Below are 24,312 nucleotides of genomic sequence, written 5' to 3'. Positions count from 1 at the left end.
CAGCAATGAGGTCAATGTAGCTTAATTAAAATAATAATACAGTGCTTTCACCAATCCTAAAGCATCAAGATCCTATTTTCAAATATGTTGATTAATGTATGGTCCAGCAAGTCACTTTGACTTTATATATTAATTAGTGTGCCTGTTCATACGCTGTGCACTCAAGTTGTATATGATCACATCATGTACATATATATGTGTATGTGTGTAACACACAAACTTTTTAAAAAAGAAATCAAAGTATAAATATACCTTCAATATTTTTAGTTTTTTACCCGGCCTTATATTCTAAAGTATTTAAATTTGATACAATCTTCCCTTGTCAATAAGATCTCACTACATTAAATGTTTTTGATCTTGACTTGCCATGTTGGCAGCGACATAACATATTTCAATAATTAATTTTTTTTAAAAAAAAGAAAAACATCCAACACAAATTTAAAAGAAATCAATCTTTCTTCCTCCTCTTCATTCGTTCTTCTTCCTCTTCTTGTTCTTGCAAACCAATGAGCCTCGAGTTCCACAGGCAATGAAAAGGGAAATCAATTAAGCACCAAAAAAATTCTAAATCCACCATGATAGCATTTTACATAAAAATTCCAGATCCACTATGTATAGTAGTCTATCACAAAATGAAACTACAACCTGGTATTAGAAAACGAATTGAATTTGCAAAATGACAACACAGAACGTTTCATTGTCCGTTTTCCGAGAATGGGTTAAAGAAACAGTAGTCAGAGCAGCTGGAAAACACAAATCATTTAATTAAATGAGGGGTGTGATAAGAACAATGCACAAAATAAAACCCAGACCAGTAGGTAGGTACAAAAGGACATATAAAGTGAAACGCCACAGAAACTACATAGCAGCATCACCCCCCTTATTGTAAGTTTGAGCTACACATTATTCATTCATTTCCCTCCATAGCCACATCTCCCACCACCACACGCACTGGTTTCTTCCTTCTTCAGCTCATGGATCTTGGGCTTCACATCCTCCTGAGTGCTCACTGCTGTTACTTCTTTCTTGATCTCTTCATGAGCTTTCTGAATCACTTCCTTCTTGATCTCTACCTTCGGCATGGACGCACGAGAACAGCAACCCTTCCTCTCCATTTTGCTCTGCAATTCTGCTTTGCGTGTCTCCCCCATGCCATGTATTTATATTTATACTTATCATGGGAGGGATCGAGGAGCCTCTTGATGTTCTTCCTATCATTGGTTTCCATGCGCCCGATGAGTCCGGCTCCTCCATGCATGCACCATGTCATGCTACGTTCCACTTACTTTCTGACCTAATCTGCTCATAATTACTATTACTCATGTTGCTGAATATGCCATTAATTAAGTTGATTGATATTCCCCAAGTGGCAGCAAATTAGATTCGGTAGTCCAAACTTGGTGGCATGCCAGATCCTAGCGTGAGGTTAACTCATCCAATAGCAGCACTGTAACATTATCATTCTGTGTTTGGATAATCACTCAATCAATGGGCCCTGATTTGTAGATTTGATATAACCAATCAATATGAATATAAACATAAAATATAAAATATAAAATTTATCAAAAGCTGCGAAGGAAAAGATTCGCCATCACGACACTTAGGCGTCAAAACCTTTTTTTTTTTTTTCCTTAAACACTCAATAGACAATAGGAGCGTTGGGACTTGGGAGGTAAAGGAAATGGGCCTGTTGATCCAAGGATTTTGTAAATCTGGGCTTCTCACTCAAAAATAAAGACCCAACAGAATACTAACCATCGACCTTGGGAAAACAAAAGAGCAAGAGTATTATTTTATTTCTCAAAATTCTACTCATGGTAATTTTAATGAGAAATTAATAATGCAGGTAAGAAAAATCCATGATTTTTGTTTAAGTAGCATGTATTATCCAAAAATGAGAACCTTTTGTCTTCAGGCAAGATTTGAATAATTTGTCGATGGGTTTATTGTTGAATTGTCTGGCAAGTCTTATAGAACGCCCGAAATTTATAGTCTTCTGTAACATTTTCCTAAAAAGCATGGATTGGGGGGGGGGGGGGGAATATGTTTTAAAAAGTTTAATATATATACACACACAGAGTAAAGATCTATTAAATATTAGAGCAGGTCAAGCACGCGCGCGCACAGTAAAGATCTATTAAATATTATAGCAGCTACCTTGATGATTAACTTTAAAATTTTAAAAAAATTATCTCCATTATTTATATATAAAATATTAACTATTATATATATTAAATTAGCTTTAGTATGGCCTGTTATAGTGAATGCATTGTTGGCCGTGACAAATGACTCATAATCTTATGAAATGATATTTTTTATCTCTTTTTTTGTAATATTTTTCAAACAATTGATATCTCATACTTTTATATATTTTATAACTCTAATTTAATTTTATTTTAAATAATATTTATTTATTTAATGGTTATGATTTGGGATACCATTGGAAAAGAAGTTTAAATATTGAAGGATTTTAATTAAATGATTAATTTAAATTTTAAATTCGTTGATGAAATCGTCAAATTTCACATCCATCATCTATAAAATCTTTCAATATTTAAATTTTTTTCAAACAAAATCCTAAGTTTTCACCATTAAATAAATAAACAGTATTCAAAATAAGATTAAATTAAAATTATAAAGGATATAGAAGCATGAAATGCCAAATGTTTCGAAAACATTGCAAAAAAAGGATAAAAAATATTATTTCACAAAATTGTAGGTCATTTGTCACAGCTAACAATGTGTTTACTACAGCGGGCCACGCTAAAGCTAATTTAGTATCTATAATAGTTAACATTTTATACATAAATATTGAGAGTAATTTGCCAGAAATTTTTAAGTTCAAGATCCATGACGCTACTACATACTAATTTAGGATGTAGGGTACTAATTAACAAATGACCAGTAATGATGATTAAAAAAAATTAACAATAGGGTTTCATTTGCTATAAATTTAAAAATTTAAGATCAATTTTGTACATTTTAAAAGTTCAAGGTTTATGGCACTTTTTGCTCAATACTTTAAGGTCCATTTTGCTCATTAACCCAAATAATAATTTGGTTCCATGAAATGTGATAACTTCTTCTAATCCTCAAAAAACCAAATTGTTGTTAAAAAAATTTATGAAATGACAAAAATACTCTTTACTATTAAAAAGTGAAATAGTTTTTTTTTATTCACAACTTTAGTTTTAAAATTTATAGCTCTAGTTTAGCAAATGATTAAAGTAATTTAAATATTTATAACTTTGTTTTCCTATTTTTCTTCGATTTGCAAAATACAACAAAGTTCTTTTTGTTTATAGCTTTGGTTCTAAAATTTACAAGCTTGATTTAATAAATGATTAAAGTAATTTAAACATTCATAACTTTCTTTCATTATTTTTTCTAAATTAAAAGATATTTTTATTATTTTATTAAAAAAGTTTACAACAATCCAATCTTCCAAGGCTCAAAAGTAATGTTGTTGAAATCGGATCGGACCGGATGGTCCGACCAATTCGACTGTCACCCGTTGAACAAGGCGGTTTAGTTCAATCAGTTGAATCAATCTAGCATTTGACTTGAATTGACTGGAATTGAACCAGTTGATTTTGAGAGAATAGGCTTTGACCCAAAAACTGAGGCCGGGTTAACCCGATTCAAAACCAAAAAAATTAAAAATAAAATAGGTTAAGTTGCTTAGATTTGAAATTTCTCTTCTCTAATCACTAATTCTCTCTTTTCTTCTTTTCTCTAATCTCTATTTTTTTTTTCATGACCCAAGCTCAATTTCTAAATTTTTCTCCAACCTCTACTTCCAACTCTAGAAATTCAACCTTTAGCATCAAGACTGTACGCTTGTAAGTTATGACATGACGGCATGTCTTTAAGTCCAGCATTTTTCTTTGAGATCACAAGTTTGTACTGATATGCCTCTACCTTTAGCTTCAACGATCCAAACATCTAGCTTTTAAAGTCAAAATCCCAAACACCAATAATAAATTAATATTTTATTTATATAATTATACATATAAATATTATTTTAATTTAATTTTTATATCATCTGTTCGATCTCTATCTAACTAATTAAATTGTAAAAATCATGACTCATTGTTCTTTACGATTTGATGTTTGGTTTGAGATTCAAAACACTGCTTCAAAGACACGCGATATCAAATTATCATTTTCTTTTCCTCTTTGTCATTCTTCGAAAAACAAAAGTAGTTACATTTATCATATTTATAGTTTTTCAATCACTTTCCATTTTCTTACTACCTCTGTAACCCCGGAAAATTTTCTTCCTCCGCTCTGAAGTGTCTCAGCCAACGTTCAGCCATCTAGGGCTTGCTTCCCCCATCTCAACATATCGCTGATCCTCCTCCCTCTCTTTCGAGTCTTTTCTCTTCAGATTTTCGGTAGAATCTGGCTGAGTTTAGAGGTCTCCTGGAGTATGAGAGATTTCAATTCGGATCTGTTTGACCCAGGAACGGTGATGGAGTCCCATTTTTCTTGCCGTGCTTCGTCTTCGGATGCCGATTTTGGGTTCGCTTTTAATGATAGTAATTTCTCCGATAGGATTCTCCGGATCGAGATTATGGGTGATTCCGTCGAGGCTAGGCCAGATTCCGAAGGGTGTACCAGTATCGCCGATTGGGTTCGCCATCGGAAGAGGAGGCGGGAAGATATCAAGAAGGACAACGGTATTTCTCGTGCTCTGGATTTGCGTTTTATCGGTTTGGTTTTCTGGGCCATCTCTTTAATACCTTGGATGACTGAAAGGAGCCAATTTTCGTGGTGTTTTTTTTTAAATTATTCAAAAAAGCTGAAATTTACTGAAACGAGACTAAGAAATAAGATAGATTTGGAATAAGTAGTTCAATGTTGATTTTTAGTTGTTGGATTGGTTGTTTCCGCCTTTTTGCCTCCAATTGTTGTGCAGCAGCGTTAGGACATGAATTGAACAAGATTTCCGGTTGATCCTGGAGTTCTTTTCATTTTATAGGATTCCGATTTCTTACTTGCAGCCCTGAATTCATAGGGGTGCTTCTTTGCAGAAGTGATTAAGTTATTGAACAGGTGTACCCTATGTTTATTGAAAATGTAAGGAGAAGAGGGTGAGTTGAAACTTTAACGAGGAAATTTAAAATGCAGTCAACCACCCATGTCAATATTCATGGATATTGTAAGATGTTAATTTTTAGGTGAAATATAACTTTGAGTTTCTACATTTTGCTCGAGTTTTGTTATAGATTCTTGTATATATATATATATATATATTTTGGTATTCTAGGTCCATCCATGGGTTATGTTATAAGGATTTAGAACATTAAAAAATAAAAGTGTAAGGACCTAGAATGCTAAAGAAAAAGTGTACGGACTTATAGCAAAACTCGAGCAAAGTGTAGAGACCTGAAGTTATATTTTTCCTAATTTTTATTATCTTACTTTATCTCAAGTGAATATAAATACTGACAAGATAAAGACATTTTCTTTACCTCTTAGTTGCTGAGGAGTCTAAAACTCGAGTCTTATAGGTTAGTAAACTATAATTATACATGGATTGCTTCATTTGTTTTGGGTGATCAACAGATGAGTTCTTGAAATACAACTCATGAGTAGAACACAATTCTAGCGTCTTTTTTTAATTGATTTTTCTTTGTGATTTCTGATTGCATGGAGTGCTTATGGACATGTGGATAGAGTGCTAATTAATTTTTCTTGTGGAATTTTTCTCAAACATTTACACGATGAGTATTTTTGAACCTATGACACATGATTCTGATGAGATTAGACATAATTGAATTGGCATTGCTGGCAACAGGATCCAAGCTTCTCTGAAGTATAACTCAACTCATTCTTGTTATCCTAAAATCTGCTGCTCATGTTGATTAATATTTAATTAGTTGCTTGTTTGTTCTTTTTCTTCATGTCATATAACTAATGCTTGCTCTTTTGCTTGCAGTTGTAGATCTTACAGTGTTGCCTGATGAACAAATTCTTAATGGCAATCAACCTGATATGGATGACTGTGCACCCTGTGAAAATCAAGATGAAGAGGCAGTTGCAATGGTTGAAGAATTCGCCTCAGGTATTCTAATTTCTAATGAGTAAATAACATTAGGCCTAGTTTCTTGATTATATGCCCTTTACTAAAATGCTTTACTTTTTATCATTTCCACTTTTGTTTGCTCGCTGGTCAACTATCCTTTTGAATTGATTTTTTTTTTTTTTAAATTTTATCTCTGTTTGTGTATTGTCTCAATGAATTGCTTGACTCCAGAAGATCACTCATTTTCAAACATGAGTACAGCAGGAAAAGATAAAGTGATGGGTAAAACACACACGTATATAAATGTTTAGAGGCAAAATGTAAATACAACTTTAAAATTTTCCCTGTTCTTGAGAGCAGGTAATAGATACTTTTCAAGTTCTTTGTATTCTAAAGTTACCTTTTTGGTTTTGTAACTTGCCCTTTCAATTTGGCTATTTTTCTCAAAGGTGATGAAGCTGCAAACAGCAATGACTCAAGCTGGACCATGGATTGCTCTGCAGTTGTGAGGGTTAAAACACTACATATCAGTTCTCCTATCCTGGCTGCCAAAAGTCCATTCTTCTATAAGGTAAATGCTTGTTCTTTGAAGCGCATTGATTTGAGTTCTTTTGCGAAATCTAAGTTTGTTGATTACTTTTTTATCTAATTTTGTAGCTTTTCTCTAATGGGATGAAGGAGTCCGAGCAAAGGCATGTCACCATTAGAATTAATGCCTCTGGTATATTCTGTTTGTGAAAGGACTGTTTGCTGCCTTGTTATATATGTAACCATTTTAGATTTCTCCTCAAATTTTTGACTTGACAAACGTCAATGCTTCTGCATGTTACAGAGGAGGCTGCTCTCATGGAACTTCTGAATTTTATGTACAGTAATACTTTAAGCACATACGCTTCTACAGCACCTGCTTTGCTGGATGTGTTGATGGCTGCTGATAAGTTTGAGGTGGCTTCATGCATGAGATACTGTAGCCGGTCATTGCGGAATATGCCTATGACACCTGAGTCTGCATTGCTGTACCTGGAGCTTCCTTCCAGTGTCTTGATGGCTGATGCTGTCCAACCACTCACTGATGCAGCAAAGCAGTATCTTGCTACCCGATACAAGGATATAACCAAGTAAGCTATTGCTTAACTTAATTTGCATGTTCTGTGTTCTGGAAACTTATATAGTGTCATATGTCTCTTCTATTTAGTGGAACTCGAATTTACGTTTTTTTTTTCCCATCCTTACATAGGTGCTAGCAATATTAAAGTTTGACCAAAATCATTTCCACCTGATCTTTTTGTTTGTTATTTTTTCATTTTGCTGTGGTTTGAAGAGACTTAGGAAGTATTTGCTTGCGAGAAATTAATGGAATAGAATAGATTGAAAAGATAAAGATAAAAATAAGATGATCAAAGGGAATAGGAGAACACATTCATAAAAGGGAGGGGTAATTTAGTTCATGGGGTTGAGAATCATGATTCATGAGATTTTTAGAGGATGTGATGATTCTCACATTTGTAATATATATTAATGAGTTTTATCATGCTTATTATGGAAGAAAAATTGATTTAGTTCATTTTTATCATGATTTTTTCAATCCATTCCTTTCTAGCAACCAACGTGACCTTAGGGTGGGGGAATGAATGAGCATTGCGCAATTCATATAACCAACCCCATCTAGTGAGATAACACTCATTGTTTTTGTTGGTTGATAAAGTTCTCATGATAGTGACTAGAATTTTTTTAATGCCTTCATTGCATCCTTGATGATCTTGTTGCTGAAAAGAAGGTTCAATGTTAATGATTATAGACCAGTATGTTAGGACGATAAAATGATATTTATTATAAATTTGTTGCATCCCTTCTAATTATTAGGGATCTCGAACAGCTATTGTTTTGCTTTTTACTGTCCATTCTTCTGAAAAACTTTTGTTTGCTCTCTGCATTCTTGATTCATGTTATTTTTAATGTATCTTTGGTTTTTAAATATTTCCAACAAGCTTATCGTATGTTCAGGTTCCAGGAAGAGGTAATGGCCCTGCCCCTGGCTGGAATTGAGGCAATTTTGTCTGGTGATGATCTTCAGGTTGCATCAGAGGATGCTGTGTATGACTTCGTGTTGAAGTGGGCTAGAACCCAGTACCCCAAGCTAGAGGAAAGGCGAGAAGTCCTGGGGGCACGACTTGCACGTTTGATACGCTTCCCTTACATGACCTGCCGAAAGCTGAAGAAGGTCCTAACATGTAGTGACTTTGACCACGAAGTTGCATCTAAGCTTGTACTTGAAGCACTGTTCTTCAAGGCTGAGGCGCCACATCGACAGCGGTCACTGGCTGCAGAGGAGCCTGCTTCCATGAGCCGCCGTTTTGTGGAGCGGGCATACAAGTACCGCCCTGTGAAGGTGGTAGATTTTGAACTTCCCAGGCAGCACTGTGTGGTGTACCTAGACCTGAAGCGAGAGGAGTGTGCCAACTTATTCCCTTCAGGAAGGGTATATTCTCAGGCATTCCATTTAGGAGGACAAGGGTTTTTCCTTTCCGCGCATTGCAACATGGACCAGCAGAGCTCGTTCAATTGTTTTGGGCTGTTTCTGGGAATGCAGGAAAAGGGCTCAGTTAGCTTCGCGGTGGACTATGAATTTGCTGCGAGGTCAAGACCAACAGAGGAATTTGTGAGCAAATACAAAGGGAATTACAAGTTCACCGGGGGTAAGGCTGTGGGATACAGGAACTTGTTTGCTATTTCATGGACCTCTTTCATGGCGGAGGATAGCCTTTACTTCATAAATGGTATCCTCCACCTTAGGGCTGAGCTCACCATTAGACGCTAACCTTGAAAGATATGTGTGAACTTATTCTAGGTGGTAGCTTTGACCTTCTCTTCTTGTTACGCTTCTGGAATCGAATCATGTATATTCAGGCAATTGGCAATGTGCCCCCTACGTCACTCTAGTTTCGCTTGATATCATAACTTAATTAGGCTTTCTTATTATATTCCACCCAGATTAAATCTCTTAATTCTCAGTTGGATCGGGGCGGATGAATTAAATGAAATGTTTATAAATCGAAATTTTCGGCTGACAGTTGAGTGTTTTAAACTAACCCATTCACAGAGATTAGTTGACCTCCCTTAGTAGATAGAATGAAAGGCATGAGAAATTAAATTTCTATGTAGTACAGAAGTTTTTTGGGTTACGAACAGAGACTGGTTTCCAATGAAGCATGGAAGGATTATGTTCTATTTGATACATAAAAGATTGAGAATCGAATTTCCGATTTGGCCGTGTTACTTGCATACATTTGTGTTGGCAAATATTTATGCCTTTTATTAGTTTTTGAATCGTGTGTTTTTATTTATTTAAAAGTTTGATAGTAGCATTTAGTTAGTACAATTGAATATAATTTCTCCTGCACAGTATTACTTTATTACAATTAATATCTCTATAATTTTATCTTAACCAAATTGAAAATATACTAAAAGAAATAATTAACAATTCCTGTATGCTTCAAAGTTATAACAAATATGTGCAGCTCCATCTTGTGTTTCGTTGTGAGGATCATAATTAACAATCCATCTTTTTGGGAGCTATCACTATGTTAAATCATTTTGGTTTGGTACTTTGTCCATTCATTCTTCTAAAATAATGGCTACTGGTTTTCTATTTACCTTATCACAATTCTTACTGGGTTGGACAAGGATGGTTTGGATTTTTGGCTTATATTTCACAATTGAATATGGCAAAAACGAAATCTTGCATTTAACAAAGAGATTATTTGTTAGCCAAAAGAAGTGATTAAGGAATTTGAGCAATTGTGTTTTTTATATTTTGGAGATTTGTGTTTGGTCTGTTCCTGACAAAAGGGATAATAATGCTTCAAGAGTTTGCTCTTATTTAATGTGTGAAGTAGATTTTCTTTGGTAAATCCTCAACAGCTTTGAAATATAAGGATGAAAAAATTCAAACAAGGTGGTAGCACTTACTATGTTGCTATTGTCTTTATTAATTTTGAGTCCATGCAAAGCTTTATTTGAAAATGGTCTCCTTTCGTTGAAACAGATTATTTCAATATGCTTTGCTTTTGAGGTATGCTAGTTTGGAATAAAGAAATCATTTTCAAATGAGACCTTTATTTTTATGTGGTTATACTTTTTAGTGCTATTGAAGGAAATTATTCCACTATTTTCTTTTTGAAGCATTGCTCATTTTTATTGTTGATACAAGATATACATGTCCTAGCTAATTATTTTATTTTTGTTTCGTCTAATATTTCTCAGGACTTGAAATTCTTCAACCCCCCTTCCCCTTAAAATCAATGCAATTTATGTTCAGTAAATTAATTTGTTTTTTGTTTAAAAAAAATTGTGCAGCTCCACGTTGGAGGAAAGGGAATCTTATCGTGAGTATGAACGTTGTAGTTTGCACTGGGCAGTTTGGAATCCAATTCTTTTATCAACGAAACGCAAAGGAGTTTGTCAGTTAAAGATGGAGATATTACGATATTGCCTTTCCTTTTTTTAAGAAAACAACAAAGCTTAAAAAGTATTCCCCCTTGATAAGAGGCCAATTCACTCTAATGTTTAATGTTTACAATTCCCATTTTTAAGATAAAATGAAATTAACAAACTTTACACTTATTAAAAAAATATTAACTATAAACTTAAAATTTTAAAAATATATGTTTCTTTTTAATTTTACTCTTTTTTATGATTAATAATCATAATAAATTATTATTTAAGAATTTAAATATAATAAATAAATAAATAAGGGATAAAATTAAAAAATAAATTATTCTGACTTCATTTATTATTTAAGACAAAAAAAATTCAGATTTCATTTTATATTAAAGATAGGAGGGAGAGAGTGTGTGAATGCACTTTTTCAATTCTATTTTTAACATATTTCACAAAAGCAAAAAAAAAATAAAATTTATTAACTCTGTTTAAAACTTTAATAATTTATTAACTTTATCTTTATTAAATATATATAATTTAACCATAAATTTTCTTTCTTCAACATTTAAAGGAGGACAAATAAAAAAAATTCATGATGAAAATTTGAAGCAATTTATAAATAAAATAAAAAAATTATCTTATAAATAGGACAAGATGGAATAACATTTAATATACAAGTCTTTTAATTAAAATAATTCATTAAATAACTTTTTAATGGGGTTATGTTCTGGGACAGCACTGACGTTAAGAAATACACGAAGGGCAGTATCGTCCATTAGGCTCAACCCGTTTCAGTTCCACACGCAATGCCCTAACGCTGGGCCTCTGCGGCTATTTTACAGAAGGAAAACGGAAAAGGGGCGGCGAGCTCGCAAACCGCAATTGAAATAGGGTTTGGGACAGAGAAATTCCAAAAGAGAAGTTCCAGAAATTGAAATTTAGGGTTGCCCAGAAGTATCAGCTTCATCAACTATGCCGAAGAATAAGGGAAAGGGAGGGAAGAACCGAAAGAGGGGAAAGAACGAAGCCGACGATGAGAAGAGAGAGCTTGTCTTCAAAGAAGACGGGCAAGAATACGCCCAGGTCCTCCGCATGCTCGGAAACGGTCGGTGCGAGGCCATGTGCATCGACGGCACTAAGCGTCTCTGCCACATCCGTGGAAAGATGCACAAGAAGGTATGGATCGCTGCCGGTGACATCATCCTTGTTGGCCTCCGGGACTATCAGGACGACAAGGCTGATGTGATCCTCAAGTACATGCCCGATGAGGCTAGGCTGCTGAAGGCTTATGGGGAGTTGCCGGACACTACCAGGCTCAACGAGGGTATCGGTGGTGGATTGGATGAGGAGGAGGATGGCACCGGCAACGATTACATCGAGTTCGAGGATGAGGATATTGATAAAATTTAAGTGCTTTGGTCGGGATTCCAATATCGCCAATCGATTGTCCCCTTCAGTATGCGCTTTTGTTTTCTTTTCTTTAAAAATCTTTCCATAAAATGATTATATGATGCTATATGATATGTAATATTTGAAGCTCACAAATATCTGGGGTTTTCATGTACTATGGATAATGGGTGCTGAATTTGTATGCAATAACGGTAGTGACTTATCTCCTATTTTGATCGCTATGTTCAGAGAGTTAATCGAATTTCTTTGTTTGCTTCTATGTTCTTTGTTTGGCGTCTTTTTTTATTCCTCTGGGACGTGGTTGTCGGGTTATAATTCTGCATATGGTGACATTATTTGATCGGTATATTGTGCCTCTTTCCCCAACTGTTTAGTTCTTCACTTTATTTGTATTAAATATGAATATGAAATAGAAAATGATATATACCACAAACTGGTTGCACGAAGAGGGGGAATGGCTATACCAGTTGAGATTGAGTATTGGGTGTTTGAAGGAGCACAGATGTCTGGTGTAGTTTGACGGGTTGATTTTCTGAACTTGAAGAATAGTATTTGACTGCTGCTGAAAATTCTGACGATCTTCAAACGGTGCACATAATGAAGATAATCAACTTTCTTCCTGATGGTTATTGCGTAGTAAACAAGTTATTTTTACGTTTGACGAAAGGATCTGCTAATGTCTCAAGTTTTGGGCTCTATAAATTGCAATATGCTGTGTAACCGTTTCTGGGAGTCTTTCAATCATTCAAAGTTGCTGATCTATTGTGCCTCGTCTTTGAAACATGATGCTGAAGGCTTGTAAATCCTTTGTCGGCCTGTCATTGCTCTATGATTGATTTTAATTTGGGGTATCGATGGCTACAATTTTGATTGATGAAGTGGGTTAATATTTGTTTTGGTCTGAGTAAGAATACTGAAATCAGTTTAGCCTCTAATGATTTTGATTGTTATTCCTTGATTAGGAAGGGTTACTTGCCAATATGTTTATCACTTAATGGTACTTCTTGAGTTACTGATGGCCTGCTTGAGCTACTATTATATCAATATATGACCAATGATTGTGAATGCGTCAGTTTGTTGTCTGTCGTCATATTATAGAAAGCCATGTGATATATGAGAATAGTTCGATATGCTGATAGAACTATGGGTCTCTATCTGTCAGATGTGCCTCTCAAGAATTCCTTTTGATCAGTTTTGTGGCTACGGGCATAGATTGTTTGCATTGCTTGCATCAGCATTCTATTTCTTTTCTATTCAGAGGGTACCAGGACCCTTCCATGTCAGACGTATAGTCAATGACGGTGATTCCATCTGTCAAAGAACACCTCTTCGAATCTCTGAATCATAGGACGTGAACTTTGAGTTCGTGATACATTGAAATTGAAGGAGATTGGTCCCAGCGTACCGCATCATTTGTATGACTGACGAATGAAATGGCATGACAGAGTGGAAGGGGATCGTTAACAAAAATACGAACTTATACAATGTTTGCCTTATAGTACTCATCAGTAGTTTGATACTTTTTTAACCAATAAATTTCATAATAATTGCATAAAAAAGTTAGTGTTGGATGGCATGCAATGGTCTAAAAGGACACCTGATACATTAACAACCACATATAACCAGAAAATTATGAAATCAGCGTACAAAATATTGAAAAGATTATTTTTACCATTTCCTTAGGGAGATGTAAAATGTAGTCCTAAACATAAAAATGATTTAAGTGGCAATATGAGAAACATCATCCACCTCAATACACGTGTGTGTAATTTCTACGCGTCGTTGGACCTTTATAGAACAAGACAATCATAAAAATCAGTTTCATTTTTCAGACCCTTGATATCAGGTTTTGGGTAACAAACAACATCCACAAGGTTTTACAAAACTAAAAAATCCATATCAAGTTTTTATTGGAGAACCTAATGATAGATATGGTAAGAAAGTCATGTAAATTTAGTATTTAAACAATGTCATTCCTCTCAAGCTGTCAGAGAACCAGGCTTCTAACTTTTGCTCCATGATTCCCTCCCTCGAATCTTTGAAGATTTAGATTTCTAACAAATTTGAACACGATTTGATCCAATTAGCCTGAGTCACACGTTAAACTATGCAACTACAGCGCCCAGAATCAAGCTTATTTAAACTAAACTATGAAAGAACATACGCATAGCTCATCATGTTATTACATCAGTTGCTCGATGCTGCACGTTCGTTCCAATGCCGGCAGAACTACTTCCATTACACTGTTCCCAATCCAAAGGTTTCCTGAAAGCTCAATCTGCACCAGATTGAACGTATCCAGATTAAAATGAAGAAAGCATGTCCAAAGATCTGGTACATGTTAGTCCAGACCACAGAGTGTAAATCAATCAACCTCAACATGACAGGCATAATATGTACCGTTCAGGTTCTGAATGAATGAATCTGTTTTCATTTACTCCTGACATCATAGTGAGTAGACACGAAATGAAGATATCACATAAATGTTTTCGGGATGGGTAAGAAATTGCATAATCAATAAACCCCATCAATAAATTGGATGGAAAGATGATAGAAAAGGGACCCAGAACAGAGTAATCATGTCCTATTCTGCATAACTTCTCATCACGGCAGTAAAACCATCATCAAAAAGTGCACAACACCATAAACCACATACATAAATTTTGTTTGGACTTCAATTCTTAATTGGGGGGGGGGGGGCAGAAAAAGACATGTGAACAGGCATTTTCAAGCAAAGTTCTGCAAATGTAAAAGATCATTTAAACTGGAAAAGTGTGAGGAAAGACACAACTACGGAATGAGTTAAGATATATTAGTACGTAAGAAAGAGAAAATCATGATTGAATAATAAGTATGAAAGGAAATCACGGGTTGAAGATTGAATTAAGGCCTAGCATCATTAAAAGAGAAATCTATCCTATTTTAAAGAGGCAATACAGTATGAATGCAATATTCAGAATCAACATCCACAGCAAAAAACACTTTGCCAGCATAAATGGGCAAAACTCTTCCACAGATAAGAAGATGAATTCCGGAGCTAAGCATAAGTAAATTGCTTTACACGGTCCAAAACTAAGTCATTTGGATTTATCAATTCATTTCCTAAATCTAGAATCCAGATGTCTAACATTTGGAAGGAGCAGGAGGTAACCTTTCTCCCAGTGGCATCTCACTGTTGAAGGTTTCCCCCTACAGCGGGGACTGTCAAATCCTCATTTTCTTTTTCAAAGTTAAAACCTTAAATTCTTTAGAAGCTATTAAGTTCATCAAGCATCACTTTTCTTCAGGGTTGACAACATAAAGTCTAACAAATTCAATGTAATTAAACTGGAAATTTTGAAGCAAAATATTTCAAAAGAATCCACACGTTGGATATACTGCCACAAGAAAAAAATTATTATTAGCGAGCATTCATCTAAGAATCTTTTTCCGGCTTGTTTTTTATCCTACATAGAAGCCCAAATACGAAGTTAAGCTGCAACATTTGAATCTCATCTATTTACAGGGGAAAAACCTATAACAATAGGACTTCAGAAAACCCACGCAATCAATACATCATGAAGAGAAGAAAAGTCAAACATTAATAGCAATGACCTTGGATTATCTGATCTTCTCAGTGCCACTACTCTTCATCGCTGCTTCCCTAACTTTGTCAATGTATCCCTCAATAGGAGGAGTCAGAGTGGCCATAAAACGATTTGCAGGAAATGGGGTTAAGTCAGGTACCAAAGCAGCCTCCTTCAAATGATCGGGCAATGCTTCGATGGCCTCTTTCTTCAACCTTAAAGTTGATTCCGCAGCTTGCCGCGCTCTGTGCTTCCTCATCAACACCCTGCTATACTCCTTAGCAAGCCTCTTCCCATCTTCAACCGTCAATTCATACTTGGGTATCTTGTCCTCGTCCACCATACCCAACGTTATCAAATCCAGCCCAGGAGTTCCGATTATCGTGGGCGTCTCCGAAACCTTGTACTTCGAATAGTTCTTCGGCTTCATCATGTCAATTTCTCGCTGCCGATCCTTACTTATGAGACCCATTTTCCTCACGTTCAGCTTCACGCGCCCTTTCCTTTTCAGTGAGGTAACGTACAGGAGTGGGAGCATTGAGGCACTGGTCGTACAGCATTTCGCGCTCTTGTCTTTCACGGGAGCCTCTCCTCCGCCTCCTTGGGCTTCTTCACCTCCTTTCTTCGTGTGATCTTGGACCTCTTCAAAGTCTGCCCTGCTTTGATCTTCGCTTTCCCTTTCGCCGTCCTGCTGACAGAGCATCTTTGAATGAGTTGGCAGCTCGAAGAGGGAGAGGAAGAATCAAGGGAATGACGGAGAAGAGGCCTCAATTTTGTTAGCCGAAACAGCATGTTTCAATCAAAGAAGTTGCAACAGAAGGTCCCCTGAGCACGGCTTCGTTCTCTTCCACTAGAGAGCTCGGAGAGGGAGGGTTTAATGGTGGTGTGGAGGCACGCCCACGATCGCGATTAGGGCAGGCGAGGGATGGGGATCGAGGAAGGAGAGGATTGGGCCGTTCTCAGGCAACGTCATATTTTGCACTCTTGAGACGGGCCTTGACACTAGAAACATCGGTCTACATAGAATCAAATATTTCTTTCTTCTCATTTTGGGAAATTCGGCAAAAGAGGGAAAAAAATAAAAAAAAAAAACAAAAAAGGCGTTTGCTAGTAGCCCACCAGCATTCAGTGGTTTAAAATAAGATATATATATATATATATATAATTTAAATATATATATATATATATAAGATTATAAAATTATTTTTTTATACATATGTGATCAAATCATTCTATAACATAACTCTCAATATCATTGACTTTTAATAATTTAGTTACAGATGTATAAAAAAATAATTTCATAAACATTCATACAATTTTTTTTTTTGTTTTAGTTGTTTCATGTTCTTAATATATGATTTCTTAAATATTTTTTGCCGGCCTTTTCTTTCCCTTCAAAGGTTAGCATCTTTTTAAAATTGACTTTTCAATTTGTTTTTCTTAACCAAAGTACCCTCTTTTAGGCCCAATGAATAGCTAACGAGGGTTGATCTGATGATAAGACATTACTTGAATTTTGAAACTAAAATTAACTTTAAGAGTTAGCTTACTGATAAATCAAATATTAGCATGTATCTTTTTTTAGGGGAAAAGTTAAGAGCGTGATATACTTAATTTATTATTTAATACACTTGTATCAAATAAAATTAAGATAGGTAGATTTTAATTTGTTAATAATATTAATAATAAAAATTTATTATGTAATAAATAATCTATAAAAGAGTTACATATTTAAATTCATTTGAAAACAAGCAATTTAAATATATAGGGCTAAGTATGTGAATTTTTTAAAAAAATTAATTATTTTGTCTTGTATAATTTTGACTTAATTAAAATTTATTTCATAAGACTTTAATTTGCTGCAACTCATCCCTTACATTTTAAAAAATAAATTTATAAAGGATAAAGTTATTATTAAAGTTGAGAGGGCAATGTTTTAAATGATTCAAATTACAGATATTTAAATTTTTAATATTCTGAGCTTTTTTAAATTTTTAAATCAACATGATAAAAACTCATAAAATATTTTTTTGAAAATAATTTTTTTTTAAAAAAAATCCTGAAACAAATTGACCCTAAATAATTAATTATCCTGTTTTGTTATTATCAATAAAATATGTAAAGTTGAAATTTTGGGTGCAACAACTAACTATAAGCTAATTATTGAAGTTAATTATTCACATATATCAATTATAGAGGATTTACTCCTAATTAATTAAAATTTAAGAGTAATTTGTATTAGGATTAAAGAAGCAACGGCATTTTATTTTGATAAATAAAGTTTGGTGGGACTAAACTATTCCTATGAATCGAATAAATAATAAAGGGAAGGAGGAGAGTGAAGGCAGTGGATTTTCGGATAGGGAATGAACCAATCAGAAACAGAAAGATGTCCACGTGTCAACGCTTGAAATCATGTCCGATTATAATCGTGTATTGTTATGGCGAGAGGATAACAAAGTCAATGTCGTATCTCATCACCACGCCTTCTCTTTCCTTATTCGTTTTCGTCCCAAATTATCTCTGCCCAAATCCCTCCCTCGCAATATTCAATCGTCAAGCTCTGTGAGACCCAACCAAATCCCCAAGGTTCCCAAATTTCATTTCGTCTTCAGTGGCAATGGCAACGGCGACTTCCGCCACCGTCTTTGTTTCCCGCCTTCCTTCCACCGCCGCAGCCAACGTCACTCGCTGCTCTGCTCTCCCTTATCTCCCTCCTCGCCTCTCCACCCCTTCTCTCTCTCCCTCTCTCAAACACTTCTCAGGTATTCTTCCGCTTCTGCACTTACAATTTCTTTGTTTCTTCTGATTCAATACCGAGTCTGGCTGTCAGATTTTTCCATTTTGTTGATGATCACAGGATTCTGTGACATGGTTTTTTACGTACAATATTTACAGTTTCTTATAGTTATAATGTCGACTTTGAAAGGCTTAACGACCTGTAATTGGGTATTGTGAATATGATAAGGATCAGATACGCATCCGCCTTTTTCCCCTGGGAGATTGTCTATAATGTGAATTCTGAATTGGTTCGGTTTTATGGATTCCCAGAAATAAGTAACTGCTATGTAAGTGTGGACAAAAGTAAATCCAAAAAGGACTCTTTCCTGCTTTTAAAGAGCAAAAAGATCTGCTGTCTGTTTCATTTCCTCGATGTTGACTATAAGTTATTGAGTTCAGTCCTATACATTCGCTTATTCTTTTTGTCCCTTCAAGTAACTTGGCTTTTGGTTCTCACTCTCAGAATCCCGGAAACCTTTCCTGCTCCAGACCAGGGCATCTTCAGACGACACATCCAGTCCTGTAGATGCCAATGAGCTATTCACTGATTTGAAGGAGAAGGCAAGAAGTTTAACTTTTGAATGTTGTTGCAAAGAATCTTACTTTTTAGAAAACAAAAGGTCCTTCGATTTGTTTCGGAAAATCCCTATTCCAATTATCTCTAGTCAACCTTTGTCCTGTAACCCATGCGGAAAATAATGCCCTGCATTTATCATTACCAGTGGGATGGTGTTGAAAACAAGACCACGGTACTTCTTTATGGCGGTGGAGCTATAGTTGCTGTCTGGCTGTCTTCCATTCTTGTGGGCGCCATCAACTCAGTCCCCTTGGTAATGCCCTTCTGTTGTGGACATATTAGCATTCTTTCATATGCTTCTGCATGTTTGTGAATCAATCTGATGTTTGAAATAACTTGCCTTTCAGCTTCCAAAGATTATGGAGTTGGTAGGGCTAGGATACACTGGGTGGTTTGTCTACCGGTACCTTCTGTTTAAGGTAGGTTACATACGACATGAATTTTACTAATGCCTTAGAATCAAAAGCTTTTTGTTCTTTAAACATAAGTGGTGGTTTTGGATAGCAACCCTTCATGAGTTTACTTGAATGTAGATAGTATATGTTCTATTTTATATAGAGATGATAGTAAAATTCATTTATAAACTGTCACTTCAGGAGATAAGATTTTAAGTTAAAAGTATTACTTGCAGGACATCAAAGCTTTTATAACCAAGTGATCTAAAGTTTAATCTTTTCTTTCTCCCATTCTCTTAAATACGTTTTAGCTCTTCGTATAACATGCAGATGCTGGTTCCCGACTTCAATGACAGAAGGAAGTCCATTAGAAGTTATATATAAGAAAAACTAATCATGGAGGGATGTCAAGAAAAAACACTGAAAATCTTACGTTACTCTCTTGAAGTCGGCCCATATGAAAATGGTTTTCGTGACGTTTGATCATGTGCTTATGCACCTGCTTATGATATTCTTTTTCTGTAGTCAGAAATCCTTTTTTTTTTTTTAATTGGTGATAACGTATCTTAGACAACGTAATTTTTACTGGTAATATAATTTTGCTTCCCCAGTCCAGCAGAAAGGAACTAGCTACAGACATTGAGGCACTGAAGAAGAAGATTGCTGGAACTGAATAAACTTCATCAGTGGGTGCAATGAAATCATCTTGTGTTTTTGTGTCACTGTATCTACCTGTGTAAGAGGCATTTCTTCTATCCTTTTATGTAGAGTAGAATCCCCTCTTAATCTTTACCACATGTATCATTACCCGCTTCATTGTTGAATGAATAATGTTGCAGATTTAAGGCATATGCCTATGGTGGTAACTGAGGAGTTAACCCTGATTATCACTAGAAAATCTCACTTTCCTTGGTTACAAAAGAGACCAAGGTCCTTGAGACTTCATCACTAGAAAATTGAGTAGTCTGCAAGGATGTTTCAAATTCCCAAAAATTTTACATCAATTTTTTAGGTGATCTCTCAGGTCAGACATGTTAGATATATTTTTCTTACTTTATAATGTTTTATGAAATTAAATAATTATAAAGCCACTTATGCTAACTTGGGTGATCGGAATAAAATGGGATGTCAATAGTGGCAAAAAATACAAATCCTTATTATATGATAAAAAATTAACTAATTCAGTCTAAAAAAAGTAAAAATAATCATAAACTATTATATAAATATTCGAACGCCCCAATGCACATATAAGTGTAAATATTTTATCTTTAATAAGTTGAATTTTAAGTAAAAACATATTTATAGTCGTTGTATTTATCATTTGAGAGATGAAAAAAATAACGTTTTCTTTCACTACTATAAGAAGTTCCATGTAGAATATGGGCAGCGTTGCCGACCCATAGAAGATATATTTCTGGAGGATTTCGAGGATTCTAATTACTTGGAAGAACACATCAAATGGGACTGAATCTGATCTACCGATGTCTTTACATTGTTGAAGCCAATAAAGACCAGCACATGTATCATGATAATGAACAATATATGTCATTGCTCATTATTAATATACATATTTAATATTGGTGTATTATTATATAATATAATATCATGTAGGAATCGAAAAAATCGATTGACTGCAAACATGTTGCCTCAAATTTTTCATATCGCCTTGTTCCTCCTGATTTCTTGGTTTGGAAATTCCAATAGTATCCCGACAAATAGGTAAACATGGGATGAAAGATTTCGATTTTAGATCTTAAATCTTGTTCTTTCTTGATATTCCCCATCAATTATTTGTTCATGGTTGAAAGAGGGATCCGATTGTGGTTTTTACAAAAGAAAAGTTTTCTGTCAGGCTTGGTTGATTCAAGAAATCTGATTCTGGGTTCTCCTCAAAATCTGTTTCTCTGTATGATAAAGTCAGAAGAAAAAGGGAAAGATTTAATGAAGGCGATTCAAGAATGTGACATGATCAGAAACAGCAGAAGAGGAAGCTTCTTCCGGAGTGACACATTCGTGGGGTTTCATAAATTACTGCAAATAACAAGTTTGATTATTATTGATGCCTGTCTGTTCTCATTGCCATCTCTGGCTGAATCTCCTAGCACCAACGACCCGAAATCCCTAGATGAATTTGTTCTTGACAATGCAAACGAAGAAATTGCATATCTTCATACAGGCACCTTGTACAAGGTCAGTCTTCCTGCTAATTTCTTAGGAATCCAAGTTTCAATTGTTAGAATCAGAACTACTACTTTCTGGGCAAGAGGGTTGAATTATAGCTTCGTCCATTTCCCAACCAGAATCATTCCAGAACCCAATGTGAAGAGAATGGCTATGATATATTCAAACTTTGGAAACTTGTCTTCTCAATCCTTCAATGTCCCTAATCATACAATATTTCCTCCTGTTCTTGGTTTCATGGCCTATGTTTCCTCAAACACAACCTTAATTCACCCTAAGAAGAAGAAGATGCACCTTAGCATCCTAGGAGATCCAATAACTCTTAGATTTTCCTATCAGATAGACCCAAAAGGGGATAATCGTCATGAGAAACTAATCTGTGCTAAGTTTGATGAAAATGGATTGACAGGGTTTACAAATGTGAGTGGGTCATATGAGTGCGAGACACCAAGCGAAGCGTACTATGCCCTTGTGGTCCCAGTGGAAATGAAATCTGATGTTGTGGTTGTGAGGGAACATAGGATACGGTGGAAGGTAAGGTTGGGGCTGGTCATCATGGGACTGTGTCTTGTGGGTATTGTTAGGTTAGTGGAGAGGAGGAAGATAAGAAAATTGGAGGAGAATTCTCGAAGATGTGAGCCTTTTGATACATTCTGGGTTGGTGAGAGTAAAATGCCTGTTGCGTCTGTGACTAGAACTCGACCTGTTCTTGGGGATGATGATGATGCTCCTGGTCAATGTTTTGTGATCTTATCTTTTCCCGATTGATTTTTTTTTTTTTTGTCTTTCTTTCTCATCATCTTGATGAAATGTATATTTCTTTTCCTTTCCGAACTTCAAAGAATCAAAACAAAGATTTTCTATATAACAAAAAAGGATACAAAGAAAACTAGCCTGTATTGTGTATGTGTACTATATCCTACTTTCTCAGCACGCACACAAACACTTTATATACACATTTTGTCTTGGATCTTGATCCTCTAGATACTTCACCATGATGAAGCAAAGAAAGAAAAATAAACAGTGAATCCCATCTTTACACATATGAGCTTATACACAAGTGGAACCAATTCTTTTATTTCTTCTTTATTTTTTGTTTCTCTACTTCATCCCATGAAAGGGGATAAAAAATTCCTTCGTCTCAAGTAGTGTTACTTATTATAATGGCTAAACTCTAGAGGCTCGTCTTATGGCTTGCTCTCCTTTACTCATTCTATGATATTCCCTTGGCACCATGCCTAGCTTTTTGCTTGCTTTTAGAATCTTCCTTGTTCCTAGAAACTTATTGCACATGAATGCTATGTAAATTATAATCATGGGTAGAAATTTCGTTCGGGCATACCACTAATGACATCATAGAGAGTACAAGTAGAGAGACACCTGATATAAACTATATACGAGGTATAAATGAACCACCAAACCTAATATTTTTATGACAAATCATTGCCAATGTGATTTTAAAGTGTGTTGCTAGTTGTCAATGGTCGACTGTCATGTCGGTGTTGAAGATAATGATCCTCCCACATGTCAAGTGTTCAAACCTTCGACATTGAGAGAAGAAGAATAAAGTGTGTTACTAGTTGCTACACATTTTTAATAAATATTGCATAAATTTTGAGTACGTAATTGGTTTGACTATAGTTTTTACTTGACTACATCACAGGGATGGTGGTTAATACAGCTGCATCATTTGCAATCTATTGCTACCAACATGCCAAACATTTAAGTTGAGGATTAACATAAAATTGTAAAGAAGCATTATATAAACTAAGCCGCTAAGGTGATATCATACACACACACTTATTTAAAGTAGAATAATAAAATAGGGTTTAATTAAAATCATTATAAAGTACAAGCATGTGTTTGGTATTGTGTTTAAGCAATACCAAACCCTGTTAATTGAGAACCGAAAAGTAACTCCTGGGCTACTTCTCAATTAGATGCATTCTCGAAATGTTAATAGTAGTAATAATTCGTATAGAATTAATTATTTGATAAGGATAATTAGTGGGTCATGATAAATGATAGTTTGTCAAAAGTGATGCTTTTTTATATGCAAAAAAGTTTAGATGAGTTAGATTACAGGAAGTCATTAAGGTTAGATCATGCATTTAGATTTAAAGAATGCTCATATCATCTACTAACAAAATTCTCATATCGATAAAGAAATTTAATCTCATGACCTTATAAGTTATGATTGAATCAACCTTTGTTAGTAGAGAGAAATGCTTCTATATGCATTGAACACTTTTCCCTTCTTTTTTTCCCTTTATTTCTGGGTGAAAACAAACAATGAACTCTTTTTCGTTTTGGATGGACGAAGAATGGAATTTTTTTTGCAAGACTAGGCTTTCATTTGAAAAAAGAAAAACAAACTTTGATTACAATATGCTTGGGCCTGGTCTTTGAAGTTTTAGAAAACACAACCAAGTTTAATCAAGTTTTACGTGAGGATCTGTTATCCCCCTAAATTCATTGAAGTTTGACAGGCCATTGAGGATTATATATTATAGTATTGATTGAGCCTCACTTAACCCTTTTTTTTTAAAAAAAAAACCACCAGGCCTCGCTTAAATTACAATACGGATAAAAAAAAAAGGGGAAATATCAATAAAGACCGTTTAATCAGACTTTTTCAAATCAAAACCTTTGAGTTCCTGTTTACTTACTAGAAATGAGTAAAATGTAATGAAATAAAAAAATAAAAATAAAAATAAAATAATTAAAAGAAATAGGTGAGTTCATTCATAAAATTTGTGAAGATTGTGATAATTCGTGAGATATTTAAAGGATGTAATAATTCTTATATTTATAATATATATTAATGAATTTTGTCATGCTTATTATAGAGGGAAGATAATCTAATTCATTTTTATATTATTTTTTTAAATCAACTCCATTCCTCTCTAATAACTAAACAGGATCAAAATT

The 24,312-nt window shown here is 34.8% G+C and overlaps 4 protein-coding genes and 1 pseudogene across 4 annotated transcripts; 4 read left to right on the top strand and 1 right to left on the bottom strand.

The window, feature by feature from the left end:
* Positions 1–4,246: 4,246 nt before the first annotated feature.
* On the top strand, positions 4,247–9,010 carry LOC129289619 (BTB/POZ domain-containing protein POB1-like). Its single transcript, XM_054926415.1, has 6 exons — positions 4,247–4,682; positions 5,945–6,070; positions 6,481–6,602; positions 6,689–6,752; positions 6,864–7,149; positions 8,036–9,010. The coding sequence occupies exons 1-6, from the start codon at positions 4,433–4,435 to the stop codon at positions 8,847–8,849; spliced, it is 1,662 nt and encodes a 553-aa protein (XP_054782390.1). The 5' UTR covers positions 4,247–4,432; the 3' UTR covers positions 8,850–9,010.
* Positions 9,011–11,267: 2,257 nt separating this feature from the next.
* Positions 11,268–12,140, top strand: LOC129288387 (eukaryotic translation initiation factor 1A-like). The gene has a single exon (XM_054924924.1). It carries the CDS (start codon positions 11,444–11,446, stop codon positions 11,879–11,881), a length of 438 nt encoding a protein of 145 aa, XP_054780899.1. The 5' UTR covers positions 11,268–11,443; the 3' UTR covers positions 11,882–12,140.
* A 1,546-nt stretch (positions 12,141–13,686) lies between these two features.
* On the bottom strand, positions 13,687–16,448 carry LOC129288386 (uncharacterized; annotated as a pseudogene).
* A 1,471-nt stretch (positions 16,449–17,919) lies between these two features.
* On the top strand, positions 17,920–20,049 carry LOC129288797 (protein CURVATURE THYLAKOID 1A, chloroplastic-like). Its single transcript, XM_054925540.1, has 5 exons — positions 17,920–18,212; positions 18,692–18,789; positions 18,951–19,058; positions 19,153–19,224; positions 19,812–20,049. Exons 1-5 carry the CDS (start codon positions 18,068–18,070, stop codon positions 19,875–19,877), a joined length of 489 nt encoding a protein of 162 aa, XP_054781515.1. The 5' UTR covers positions 17,920–18,067; the 3' UTR covers positions 19,878–20,049.
* A 143-nt stretch (positions 20,050–20,192) lies between these two features.
* On the top strand, positions 20,193–22,771 carry LOC129288796 (uncharacterized). The gene has a single exon (XM_054925539.1). It carries the CDS (start codon positions 20,998–21,000, stop codon positions 22,147–22,149), a length of 1,152 nt encoding a protein of 383 aa, XP_054781514.1. The 5' UTR covers positions 20,193–20,997; the 3' UTR covers positions 22,150–22,771.
* Positions 22,772–24,312: the final 1,541 nt, after the last annotated feature.

Source organism: Prosopis cineraria, unplaced genomic scaffold (assembly GCF_029017545.1).
Source record: "Prosopis cineraria cultivar Desert tree isolate PC_DT_omini unplaced genomic scaffold, ASM2901754v1 PC12, whole genome shotgun sequence".
Taxonomy (NCBI): Eukaryota; Viridiplantae; Streptophyta; class Magnoliopsida; order Fabales; family Fabaceae; genus Prosopis; species Prosopis cineraria.
The sequence above is the reverse complement of the archived record's forward strand: the minus strand, read 5'-3'. Positions and strand labels throughout refer to the sequence as shown.

Excerpts from the sequence above, each read along its gene's own strand:
- LOC129289619 (XM_054926415.1), top strand. The coding sequence starts at position 4,433 with ATGAGAGATTTCAATTCGGATCTGTTTGACCCAGGAACGGTGATGGAG. Across the intron at positions 4,683-5,944 it reads AGATATCAAGAAGGACAACG|TTGTAGATCTTACAGTGTTG; the intron begins GTATTTCTCGTG and ends TTTTGCTTGCAG. Across the intron at positions 6,753-6,863 it reads CATTAGAATTAATGCCTCTG|AGGAGGCTGCTCTCATGGAA; the intron begins GTATATTCTGTT and ends TGCATGTTACAG.
- LOC129288387 (XM_054924924.1), top strand. The coding sequence starts at position 11,444 with ATGCCGAAGAATAAGGGAAAGGGAGGGAAGAACCGAAAGAGGGGAAAG.
- LOC129288797 (XM_054925540.1), top strand. The coding sequence starts at position 18,068 with ATGGCAACGGCGACTTCCGCCACCGTCTTTGTTTCCCGCCTTCCTTCC. Across the intron at positions 18,213-18,691 it reads CTCTCTCAAACACTTCTCAG|AATCCCGGAAACCTTTCCTG; the intron begins GTATTCTTCCGC and ends TCTCACTCTCAG. Across the intron at positions 18,790-18,950 it reads TCACTGATTTGAAGGAGAAG|TGGGATGGTGTTGAAAACAA; the intron begins GCAAGAAGTTTA and ends TATCATTACCAG.
- LOC129288796 (XM_054925539.1), top strand. The coding sequence starts at position 20,998 with ATGGTTGAAAGAGGGATCCGATTGTGGTTTTTACAAAAGAAAAGTTTT.